The sequence below is a fragment of the Notamacropus eugenii genome, chromosome 7 (assembly GCF_028372415.1).
Source record: "Notamacropus eugenii isolate mMacEug1 chromosome 7, mMacEug1.pri_v2, whole genome shotgun sequence".
In the NCBI taxonomy this organism is placed as follows: domain Eukaryota; kingdom Metazoa; phylum Chordata; class Mammalia; order Diprotodontia; family Macropodidae; genus Notamacropus; species Notamacropus eugenii.
The window spans coordinates 142,698,052-142,710,601 of record NC_092878.1 but is presented as its reverse complement, the minus strand read 5'-3'; the positions used below and the strand labels follow the sequence as shown (position 1 = coordinate 142,710,601).

The following is a 12,550-nucleotide window of genomic DNA, read 5'->3' as shown; positions in this document are numbered from 1 at the left end:
CCCTCACTCCATGATGTCATTTTTTATGTACAAAGGATACTCTTCACATGTCATCTGCTTAACTTTATAAACAGCTTTTAAAATATATAGTAATGTCTACCTGGCCTGAAAATCAAACCCTTCTGTATAACGTTTCTTCTAAATGGCCTTGTTATATAGACACTGCTCTTGTGCCCCCACTTTTTAGGATCTGACTTTGAGCAGCATGATGAGAGGACACTCATATTAACTTCATCCTCATTTGCCCTCCCCAACAAAGCTGTTCCTGTAGCTTCCTTAAGCTCATACAGATGTCCGTAGAAACTTCATATAGGTTCTACGGGAAATTTTTCTATGGGACCTAACTTCTTTGCAGTTATATTATTATCTTAGACATCTCTTTGTTCAGCATTGTTAAGTTCTAAAGGTAGACTCATCTACTATATTGCTGTTCACGGTGAAATTATAGGTGTGATACCCATAGGAAATGCTCTTTGGCTATTTCTAGGCAAAAACAAAAGGTTGTGTTTTAACCTGCCTTCCACTCTCTCTCTGACTACTTGGCAAAACATGCCCCCTTGCTGAATCACCATTTTCTTCCCTTAGGAAGTAGAACTCCATATTGTCCTGACAAAATCAGACAAAGGCAGCCTAGGGTTTACAGTTACCAAAGGAGCTGAGAGTGTTGGCTGTTATGTCCATGATGTCATTCAAGATCCAGCCAAAAGTGATGGGAGGCTCAGACCTGGGGACCGACTTATAAAGGTGAGACAGAGAGGAGAAACGGGGTAAAGACAACACTGCTAAAAGAATGCCAGTAGAAGCAAAGTAGTAAGATATGTGTGCTTCTATGTTTCTTCTTTGAAAAGGCTAATTTTAAAACTTCTACCAGCCTTTTGAGTCATTTAAGAAATGACTAGGTAAACTTCCTCTTTTCAATAAGCTATAGAGTTTGACAGTAGATTTTGAGTGTTGGATTTAGTGGGATATGTTGTATTACATTTATGTTATCCATGTATTTTCCATTTTCATTTTATTTACAAGTTAATAGAAATAGAATATTCAGTTAATCAAAAAGAACATTATTCATCATGCATCTGTTGTTGGCCAAGATATATTTTAAACAGGTTAGATGCATTAATATAATTTCCTTGGCAACCTTGACTCATGTCCCATAAATCATAGGTACCAAACATGTAGCCCACAGACTACATATGTGGTTGGCAGCACCCCCAAATGTGTCCTGTACCAGATTAAAATGTAACTGAAAACTATTTAACAGAATAAATAAAAATACAATAAAGCATCGATAATTACATTTTAAAGGTGAGTCACCATGCCATCTGCAGGGATCCTTAGTGACAGAGTGGCCTGTTTCTTTTTGAGTTTGACACCATTGCCATAAATTCTCATCTTCCTTTTGCATCTTTTCAGGTAAATGACACAGATGTCACTAATATGACACATACAGATGCCGTGACCTTGCTTCGAGCTGCACCAAAGACAGTCAAATTAGTTCTTGGACGGATTCTGGAGTTACCTAAGATCCCAGTTTTACCTCATCTGCTACCTGATATCACACTAATGTGCCTCAAAAAGGAATTGGGTAATGCAAAATTAAAATTGTTTTCCTGGAATGTTTTATTGGTCACAATAAAATATTTTCCTTTTATTACCAAACCAAAAGAAAAAAAAATTTACTGAGTGCATTTTTCTTTCCTTCGAAGGTCTGTCTTTATCTGGAGGCCATGACAGCATTTACCAGGTGATTTATATTAGTGATGTCAATCCAAAATCAATTGCCGCCATTGAGGGTGATCTCCAACCATTAGACATAATCCATTATGTGAATGGAATCAGTACACATGGGATGACTCTGAAGGAGGCTCAAAGAATATTGGAAATGTCCTTTCCCTCAGTGGTGCTGAAAGCAACAAGGTATTTGCTGATTTGTTAGCATGTATTACACTCACATCCCTTAAACATTTTTAAATTCAGTCATAAAATTAAGACAGTAAGTATTTATTTAGCACGATTATTAGTGCTGGGAATATAAATACAAGCAAAAGGAAAGACATTGTCTACCTTCAGGGAGGTCGCATTCTAAAGGACGACACAAAAGGGAGATGAAAAAATGGGGGGCTGGGGGATCAAAGGGGACACAGGATAAGAAAGTGAAGGCACCCCTTTTAGAAGCATAGGCCAGAGGGGAATAAAGGTGGATCAGGCTGACACCCTACAGTAAGGCTAGATTGTTCATTTTGTTTTGGGAAGGGAATTAGATTTAAGTCATTTGCCCAGCTAGTAAATGTCAAGTGTCTGAGGCTGGATTTGAACTCAGGGTCTTCCTGACTCCAGGGCAGGTACTCTATCCACAGCACCACTTAGCTCCCCTAAGGGTAGATTGTTGAACAAGCAAAGGATTCTGAGAAGGGATTAGGTAACTGTTGACATAATTAATTACATCCTGACAATTACATGAGCTTAAGGAAAACAGTGAATAGAGGATTTTTTCTATCATATGCTATGGAAATAGGTTATGAAAATAAACATGAAAGTGGTCTATCCAGTTTATAGATATGGTAGATCAAGGACAAATAAATGCCAGATAAACCTATTATATTGCATGTTATATCATATTACATTATCTATCTGTCAGGGTTGCATAGTTTCTCTTTCAAATGTGAGATTTTGTTACACTTTTAGTCCATTTGTTAGCTCTTTTGCTAATAGTATTAATTCCTTTAGCACTGTGTATCCTTTCCCTTTTCCCCAGTGGGGAATTATTGACCTGCTTTGTCATGTCTTCTTAAGGATTACATGGGCAAAGAAGCATTTGCCCAGTGAGGCTTTCAATAATTGGTCGAACAACCTGAAAAATATTTTTGTGGAAATCAATATCTTTTCCAGTTCCTGTGAATTGTCTTTATATCCCAGGAATCCCTTACCACCTTTATAAAAAATAGAAAATGGGGGGATTTGTGTTGATAGCAGCAATAACTGAAACCTTTTCCTTACCATGGTTTTGTACACCTAGTACCCATTAGTGGCATGGGAATGAACACTGGTTGTTACCAGTGCTGATCCTGGTTGCATGCGCAAGTAAGATATATCAGTAGTAGTGACTGATACCATCTTATTCTGTACCTTTCCTCTTGGTGTCTTAATAACATTGAAATAGTGCCTAGCAACACAACTCAGGATTATGCCCAAAGCAACAATTATTGCTAAATTCTGACTTTATTTCTGGGACCTTCCCCTCCATTCTACCACCACTACTCCCAGCCAGTGAAAGTCATCATTGTGACCTCTTTATACTTACATATTGGTGAAAGAGAACGTGGTTGAATATCTTCATATTAAAAATTTACTCAGAGACCTATTACTGCTAAGCCAAAAATTATCCAGGCTTCAATGTAACAGAGGACTTCTGAGCACTGAGTGTCTTGCAGGGAGGGAGGAGAGGAATATATTATCTTGTATTTAAATGGAGTCTAAGGCAAAATTGTATTAAGAAAGGCTAAGTACCACAGTGAACAGCTAATATTTTGAAATGTTTCAACAATGGATTGCCCAAATATTTTACAAATGTCTTTTTCTTGGTATTACAGAGATGGCCATCCAGTAGTTCCCAAGTCAAAGAGTCATACTGTTTCAAACTCAAGGTCAACTAATGATAATGGTAAGGATAATATTTTAGAAAATAAATTGTTTATGTTATCTCTTCATTAAAATAATGTCACTACAGTTTTTTCATCTTCAAAAATATTTGTTGAATTCCTATAGGGGACAAAACAAATTCAAATATAGATGTGACCAGGATTCAGTAGAGATTATAATACTTGAACAATTTAGATATTGAAGTGAATGACTGACATGCCTTTTGAAAATAAGGATTCATGTGGGGAGCCAAGATGGCAGAGTAGAAAGACACACATACGCTAGCTCCGAACCCACAGCCCATAAAATATCTGTAAAAAAGAACTCCCAACAAATTCTGGAGCAGCAGAAGCCACAGAACAATGGAGCAGAGGAGATTTCTGTTTCAGAGAGCCCTGAAAATCTCTCGCAAAAGGTCCGTCGCACCCCGGACCCAGAGCCGAGCCCAGCCCTGCCTTGGCTGCGCAGCACTGAGAGGAGCAGATCCGAGCGGGCTTCAGGGATGGAATCTCCAGCAGCCATGCTGGTCCTTCCACCCACAGGCCCCAAAGGTTGGTGAGAGGGTCTTCTAGGCTTGCCGAGAGGGGAGTGGGGTGCCCCCATAACTCAGGCCCCCTCGGAAGGCAGCAGCAGAGGCGGGAGCAAACAGGGCCCGGATCCATTGTTGAAGGTCTCTGCATAAACCCCCTGAGGGAACTGAGCCTGTGAGGCAGCCCTGCCCCCACCTGAGCACCTGAACTTGATCTCACACTGAATAGCAGACCCGCCCCCACCCAAAGCCCTGAAGCTGGGAAGCAGCATTTGAATCTCAGACCCCAAGCATTGGCTGGGAGGATCTGGAGGCGAGGTGGGGGTGAAGAGAATACTCAGAAGTCAAGTCACTGGCTGGGAAAATGCCCAGAAAAGGGAAAAAAAATAAGACTATAGAAGGTTACTTTCTTGGTGAACAGGTATTTCCTCCCTTCCTTTCTGATGAGGAAGAACAGTGCTTACCATCAGGGAAAGACACAGAAGTCAAGGCTTCTGATCCCAGCCCACCCAATGGGCTCAGGCCATGGAAGAGCAAAAAAAGGATTTTGAAAATCAAGTTAGAGAGGTGGAGGAAAAACTGGGAAGAGAAATGAGTGAGATGCAAGTAAAGCATGAAAAACTTGTCAACACCCTGCTAAAGGAGACCCAAAAAAATGCTGAAGAAAATAACACCTTGAAAAATAGGCTAACTCAACTGGCAAAAGAGGTTCAAAAAGCCAATGAGGAGAAGAATGCTTTAAAAAGCAGAATTAGCCAAATGGAAAAGGAGGTTCAAAAGCTCACTGAAGAAAATAGTTCTTTCAAAATTAGAATGGAACAGATGGGGGCCAATGACTTTATGAGAAACCAAGAAATCACAAAACAAAACCAAAGGAATGAAAAAATGGAAGATAATATGAAATATCTCATTGGAAAAACAACTGACCTGGAAAATAGATCCAGGAGAGACAATTTAAAAATTATGGGACTACCTGAAAGCCATGATCAAAAAAAGAGCCTAGACATCATCTTTCATGAAATTATCAAAGAAAACTGCCCTGAGATTCTAGAACCAGAGGGCAAAATAAGTATTCAAGGAATCCACAGAACACTGCCTGAAAGAGATCCAAAAAGAGAAACTCCTAGGAACATTGTGGCCAAATTCCAGAGTTCCCAGGTCAAGGAGAAAATATTGCAAGCAGCTAGAAAGAAACAATTCAAGTATTGTGGAAATACAATCAGGATAACACAAGATCTAGTAGCTTCTACATTAAGGGATCGAAGGGCATGGAATAGGATATTCCAGAAGTCAAAGGAACTAGGACTAAAACCAAGAATCACCTACCCAGCAAAACTGAGTATAATACTTCAGGGGAAAAATTGGTCTTTCAATGAAATAGAAGACTTTCAAGCATTCTTGATGAAAAGACCAGAGCTGAAAAGAAAATTTGACTTTCAAACACAAGAATGAAGAGAAGCATGAAAAGGTGAACAGCAAAGAGAAGTCAGAAGGGACTTACTAAAGTTGAACTTTTTACATTCCTACATGGAAAGACAATATTTGTAACTCTTGAAGCTTTTCAGTATCTGGGTACTGGGTGGGATTATACACACACACATGCACACGCACACGCACACACACATAGAGACAGAGTGCACAGAGTGAATTGAAGAGGATGGGATCATATCTTAAAAATGTGAAATCAAGCAGTGAGAGAGAAATATATTGGGAGGAGAAAGGGAGAAATGGAATGGGGCAAATTATCTCTCATAAAAGAGGCAAGCAAAAGACTTATTAGTGGAGGGATAAAGAGGGGAGGTGAGAGAAAATCATGAAGTTTACTCTCATCACATTCCACTAAAGGAAGGAATAAAATGCACACTCATTTTGGTATGAAAACCTATCTTACAATACAGGAAAGTGGGGGATAAGGGGATAAGCAGGATGGGGGGGATGATGGAAGAGAGGGCATGGGGAGGAGGGAGAAATTTGAGGTCAACACTCATGGGGAGGGACAGGATCAAAAGAGAGAATGGAAGTAATGGGGGACAGGATAGGATGGAGGGAAATATAGTTAGTCTTATACAACACGACTATTATGGAAGTCATTTGCAAAACTACACAGATATGGCCTGTATTGAATTGCTTGCCTTCCAAAGGGAAGGGGTAGGGAGGGAGGGATGAAGAGAAGTTGGAACTCAAAGTTTTAGGAACAACTGTCGAGTACTGTTCTTGCTACTAGGAAACAAGAAATACAGGTAAAGGGGTATAGAAAGTTATTTGGCCCTACAGGACAAAAGAGAAGATGGAGACAAGGGCAGAGAGGGATAGAGAGGGATGATAGAAGAGAGGGCAGATTGGTGATAAGGGCACTTAGAATGCTCAGTGTTTTGGGGTGGGGGGAGGGGACAAAAGGGGAGAAAATTTGGAACCCAAAATTTTGTGAAAATGAATGTTAAAAGTTAAATAAAAAATTTAAAAAGAAAAAGAAAATAAGGATTCATACAGTCACAGAATATCTTTGATGGAAGGGATCATAGAGATCATTATAGCATATCAATAATCTGCACTTAAAGTTTTGCAAATCACTTTCCTCACAAGTTCATGTTGTATATATATTACCCCCATTTAAAAGATGAGAAGCAAAGGCTTTAAAAAATTAAAAATTACTTGTAATCACATAACTGATATCTGAGGCAGAATTCAAACCTAGATCTTCTGACTCTAAGTTCAATATTTTATCCACTACATTATTCTGGCTCTCTTCTAACCTAACGAGTGGACACAGAAGAATCTCCTTCTCACCAAGTAGTAATCAGGAAGATCTTCCAGTCAGTCAACAAGTATTTCCTAAGCACATTCTGTGTTCTGGGCACTATGCTAAGCCCTGGATCTGTAAATATAAGTAAAAAGGAATGTATTCCCTGCCCTCAAGCAACTTATATTCTAATAGGAAACTGAAGGAGGTGGGGAATGGAGGATGAAGAGAATGACACAAGACAACCTACTTTGAGCCAACTTTAATTATTTAGGAAGTTTTTCCTTATATTGAGCCACAATCTGCCTTTCTGAAGCTTTCACACGCGCGCGCACACACACACACACACACACACACACACAATTACAATTGTTTTTAGGTCTGAGCAAAGCATTGATCTCCCCTCCGATCTTGGAAAATCATGGTCGAGTTTTCTTTTGTCTAGGTTAGATTCCCGCACCCCTAACCTCTGTGATGTGGAAGGGATGACTATATAACCAGTTGCTCATTCTTCTGTAACTAAGCCAAAGGTGGTCAATGCTGGGCCTAAGTTTCTTTAGCTGTAAAATGAATTTGAATAGACCAGATTCCATCTGTGTACTACCAGTCTATTTCAGATCACATCAATTTTTGAATATATTACAAACAAAATCATTCAACAAAATTAACCAACACCACTGCCAAGTCTGACACTCTAGGCGGTGTCCACATGCATAGATCTGTACCCACAAAGATGGAGGGAGCTGTCTTTATCATCTTTTCTCTGGGGCCAACCTTAGTCTTCAGAATTGCTTGGCATTCAGGTCAGCGGCTTTTGTTCTTTCCATTTTCACAACTGTAGTTTTTGTGTATCTTGTTTTCCTGCTTCCTATTACTTCACTGCATCAGTTCATTTACATCTTCCCATGCTCCTCTGAACTCTTTGTCTTTGCCTTTCTTACATTCATGTATCATTGTATAGCCATTTCCTAGTATCGTTAACATTTCATTGCATTCTAACGATGTGAAATTCTTCAGCAATATTCACACTGACAACAGACATGATACAAATACAGCATCCTACACTGAGCCGTTAATTGAGAGTATCTAAAAAATGACTTCTAAAAAGAAAAAGGAACAGGATAATGCATAAAGCTTTTGGGGGGATGCCTGTAGAATAACAGGATTTGGGTAGATAATCTCTGAAGTTTCTTCCAAATCCAATACTCCATGACTCTGTGATCTTTTCTCTACTATTCAATTGAATCTAAATTTTTGGTGCAAGTCTTTTGATATTATGGGACTGGAATATATAATAGCATTGGCTTATTTGGAATTCATCTGGATATGATGTTTTTGTGCTACATTGTCATCACTTTTCTCCATTCCTTGTAGGTCATCACCATGGAGGTCCAGGTAGCCAACCAGCTACAACCCAAGAAAATTGTTACCCTAAGGTAAATAGAAATCCCTGTTTACTCATTCCTGTCATACTCAAGCTAAGTGAAATATTCAGATTTTGTATTTTATTCCAATAAGTTAAGGATTTGTTTTGGCCTTTTTAGGCATATAATTTTACATTGTTTAATGGATCACTAAGGGAAAATACCACATTCAAAGACTCTAAGCTTTAGGCAGATGCTTAGCTGTTATTGACTGAGCTGAATTACTTAAATAGATCATTTTGTTTCTGGGAGTAATTGGCTCACATACAGAATTGTGTGTAGTTGGCACCAGTGTGGAACACCAGAAAAGGATGTGGTTAGCAGAATTGCTGTATCAGCTTTGTGTTCACCAGCCCTGACCTTCAAATGTCAAACTTCGCTTCCAAGAGATCACTTGTGGCAAAAGTCTAATATACTCCCCAAAGGCTCAGAAATTTCATCACTAAGGAATGATGGTTTTTTTTTAAAAAACCAAGCTTAAGAATTGTTTTGCATGCTACCTACTTTCTGATGGAGTGTGCATTGAGACAATTTTTTTAAACTTAGCCAATGTGAGAATTTGTCTTACTTGACTAAGTTTGTGTGTTACAAAGGATTTTTATTCTTTTTCTTTTCCAGTGGGAAGGGAGTAGATAGGAAAAAGGAAAAGCAGATTTTTAACAATTTTTTTCAAAATTTATTTAAAAAAAATAAAATATACACATGGAGAAAAAAAAGAATTGTTTTGGTGAGCGATGGAGAAACGAGGGCAGATTTTGCAAAGAAGATTTTAAACATATCCCTAAATCCTATTTTCATTCTTTCTGCCCATTTCTGATTTTTAAATCTATATAAATAGTTCCTAATAGAGTTTTACATGATTAGAGCATGTGATGAGCTTTTCTTAAATGGTAACAGCTGTATCTGTTTACAGTTTGAACTCTTTGCTATATTTTAGAGGAAAGCTTCCATCATGTCGTATGCACTTTATTAATGTCATTTTGAAGCTCACAGATTAAGTGTTTTTGGCCTGTACAATGCACAGAGAGTTGCCCTCCCTTGCAGCCATCTGCAGACATGATCTGAACAAGGCAGTCTGGGGTCTATCCCAAATCCGTACCATGAACAGTAGAGCTTTTATATGTTCCTGTACTTTGTAGAGCATGCTCATTTGTTCATCATAACCACTCTGTAAGAAAAGGAGCATGAGTATAATTCGAACCATTTTTCAGTTCAGATAATTGATTCTGAGATAGTTTAGGAGAATAGTCTAGGACTTTGGATTCCCATCTTAGTCCCCTTTCTACCACACTCCACTGCCTTAGTCCTGTGACTCTTAGCCTCTCACTTAACTGCCCACTCTTATTTCTTCCTTTATAAAGTGACCTCTAAAATCCCTTCCTGCTTTAAAAAAAAATGGTTATGATTTCCATGGGAGACAGGTATGAACTTGATGACAAAAATGTGCCATGGTATCTCAGGTGGGTCACTCACTCCCTTAGACCAAGTTAAACACAGGCCGTTAATGAAGTCTAGATATAATAAGCCACAAATACCTCAGGCTCCCACTCAGAAACTGCTTCTTGTCTTGCATCTTGAGAAGTGGCGAGAACATTCACTTTCTTCTGCCTACTCAGCAGTTCTCCGCTCTCACAGAGTTCAAGCAAATAAACTTTCATGAGTTCAGGGTTTATTCCTGCTGAGCAGAGTCTGTTTCTTTGTAAATGTCAGCACCCTGCTGTGAGGGAGAAATGGGGAATTTCTTTTCGGTTAACACAACTCTCATGAGACTTTTTTCCCATCCAAAGCTGCCCACATATTTTAATGTAATCATGGTCTTCCGGGAGCAACTCTCAACTCTGTTTTATCTTTGAATGCCAATGATTATATCATGACTTCCTGAGAAGTGGGATCTTACAACGGAATAAAACTTTTTGGCATGACTGGCTTATGCCACCTACCAAATTTATTTTCATCTTAATGAAAATGATGACATCCTCAGAACATTTACAACTTCACAGTGGTAGTTTAACTTTGGATTTTTGACATAATCATTTTTCTTTTACAAACTATCCTATCCTTTGAAGTTATTGCAGCAATTTATAATTAAACTGAAAAATTAAGCAATAGTCAAGATTTTATTCAAGATTTGTTACAAAGTCATTGCTGTTGATTGATCCCTAAATTGAAATGAAGGTTGTATTCAACTCTAAAAAAAAACCATCCCCAGAAAACAGAATTGTAGTTGACTGAGCAAGGTGTCAGTGAGTTATAACTGTGTTTAGTCAGCAGCTTCAAAATACTTTTTAAAATTTCATCCACATCTTTTGTTCTTACTTTACCAAATATATTCCTTACCTTGTCCCCGACATAGAAGGCTATCCCTTGTAACAAAGAATAAAAGTAGTTCAGCAAAACTAACCCATATATAAACTGAGTCTGACAGTATCTGCAGTATTCCATACCTATAGTCCCCACCTCTGCAAAGAGAGGGAGGACATTTTTTATGACAAGTTTAAACCTAATTATGAACCATTCTGGTCCAGGTTTGTTGTGCAGTTGTTACTATTGTTGCTATTTCCACATTCATTGTTGTTGTCATTCTGTCTCTGCCTGGTTTTGCTTTCTTTACTTTCAACATTTCGTATAAAATGTGGATTCTTTCTTTGATCTCCCCTTCCTTGGTTTGCTTTCTCTACAACTTTGATATTTTTAGTAGTTCAAGAGATCTATAGGTGCCATGAAGCACCAAATTAATGCCCTAGATGGCAGGAGAGAGCTTTTCTAGTCAGTACTCTCTTCATTAATAATGAAAGCTAGTCAATGAGTTTGTTTCTTCATTCAGAATTGACAAGGATAATCATTCCCATTTTTAATAGCAATTTTATGATGTTCTGTTAGAGCAATGTTTATGATTTGGATGATAAGTTTTTCTAGATTTTTAGTTCAGGACAAGAAGCAGATACAAGGGAAACAGGTATCAAAGATGAGGGTATGTACAAGAAGATCTTTGAGGGGAGTTGAGCTTGGGAAAATGGGAAAATGTATACATGTGCTAGTATGAAAGAAAATAGAAATATGGGTGAGGCTGAATGGTTCTGAATATGAAATCATGGTAGAAATGATATACTGTAACAAACTAGGTGGGTAGGTAGGAAGAAAGAAGGAAGGAAGAAAGGAAAGAAACATAGAAACACCTAGGTGGCCCAGGGTATAGAGTCAGTCTCATCTTTGGGAGTTCAAATCTGGCCTCAGATATTTCCTATCTATGTGACCCTGAGCAAGTCATGTAACCCTTTTTGCCTAAGTTTCCTCATCTATAAAATGAGCTGGCAAAGGAAATGGCAATTGCAGTGTCTTTGCCAAGAACACCCCAAAAGGGGTCATAGGCAGTCAACTGAAAAGTGACAGTATTACAGCAAATGTATAGATAGATTTCTACATGCATATGCATGCATTTATTCATATATGCACCTGCATATGAATCGAATTCATAGGAATATGAATAAGACACCTGCAATAGAAAGGTCTTAAATTTGCACAAAACAAGCTGACCATGTGGTATGTGTGTGTGTGTGCGTGTGTGTGTGTGTGTGTGTGAAATGATGTGATACCATACGATGCAATAGAATGTGATGCGATGTGAGTAGGGTTCCACAGTCCAATATAGTTAAAATGTTACAATGACGTTATTAGAAAAACAGAGTATTAGTCTGGGAAATATAATGGGAGCTATACCAGTAGATTGTAAAGTAGATATAAAGTAGTCACTGTGCCTTCCTCTTATTTCTTTTATAACATCCTAAACATCTGTCAGAGGTCAAATAATATGTACTAGATGGAGGACCACACTTAGAGTCATTGAGATCAGGTTCAAGTTATTTCCTCAGCTACAAATGTAAGCTGTAAAAAGTTCTCAGTTAAATTCCACAGAGGGAGTTTGTATAACAGGGCTTCCTCTCTAGTAAAATTACAGGGGCTGTCACTGAGTCTGTCAAAGCATCTATTTGCCAAAAGAGCATCCAGTCAATACTGCAGACTGGGAAGATATCTCATTCTTGGTGAAACTGTCACTGAAAGGAGCTGTTACCTCCACCACACCTTTCTTAGACTCGAGCTATTTCAGAAGATGTAGCAATATTTTTATTCATACCATGGTACACAAGTATTCATCTTGCACACCTAATGGACTCTCAAGAGATATATCACAGAGATAACTTTCTACCCTTATTTTGGTTG

At 38.4% G+C, this 12,550-nt stretch overlaps 1 protein-coding gene across 10 annotated transcripts in view; it reads left to right on the top strand.

Moving 5' to 3' along the window:
* PTPN13 (protein tyrosine phosphatase non-receptor type 13) overlaps positions 1 to 12,550 on the top strand; it is a 212,510-nt gene that overhangs the window by 169,178 nt on the left and 30,782 nt on the right. For all 10 annotated transcript variants that reach the window (XM_072622571.1, XM_072622572.1, XM_072622570.1 and 7 more), the window contains 5 exons: positions 586 to 744; positions 1,414 to 1,585; positions 1,707 to 1,917; positions 3,591 to 3,661; positions 8,283 to 8,344. In XM_072622571.1, the coding sequence (XP_072478672.1) occupies positions 586 to 744; positions 1,414 to 1,585; positions 1,707 to 1,917; positions 3,591 to 3,661; positions 8,283 to 8,344 (675 nt within the window). The remainder of the gene's footprint in view (positions 1 to 585; positions 745 to 1,413; positions 1,586 to 1,706; positions 1,918 to 3,590; positions 3,662 to 8,282; positions 8,345 to 12,550) is intronic.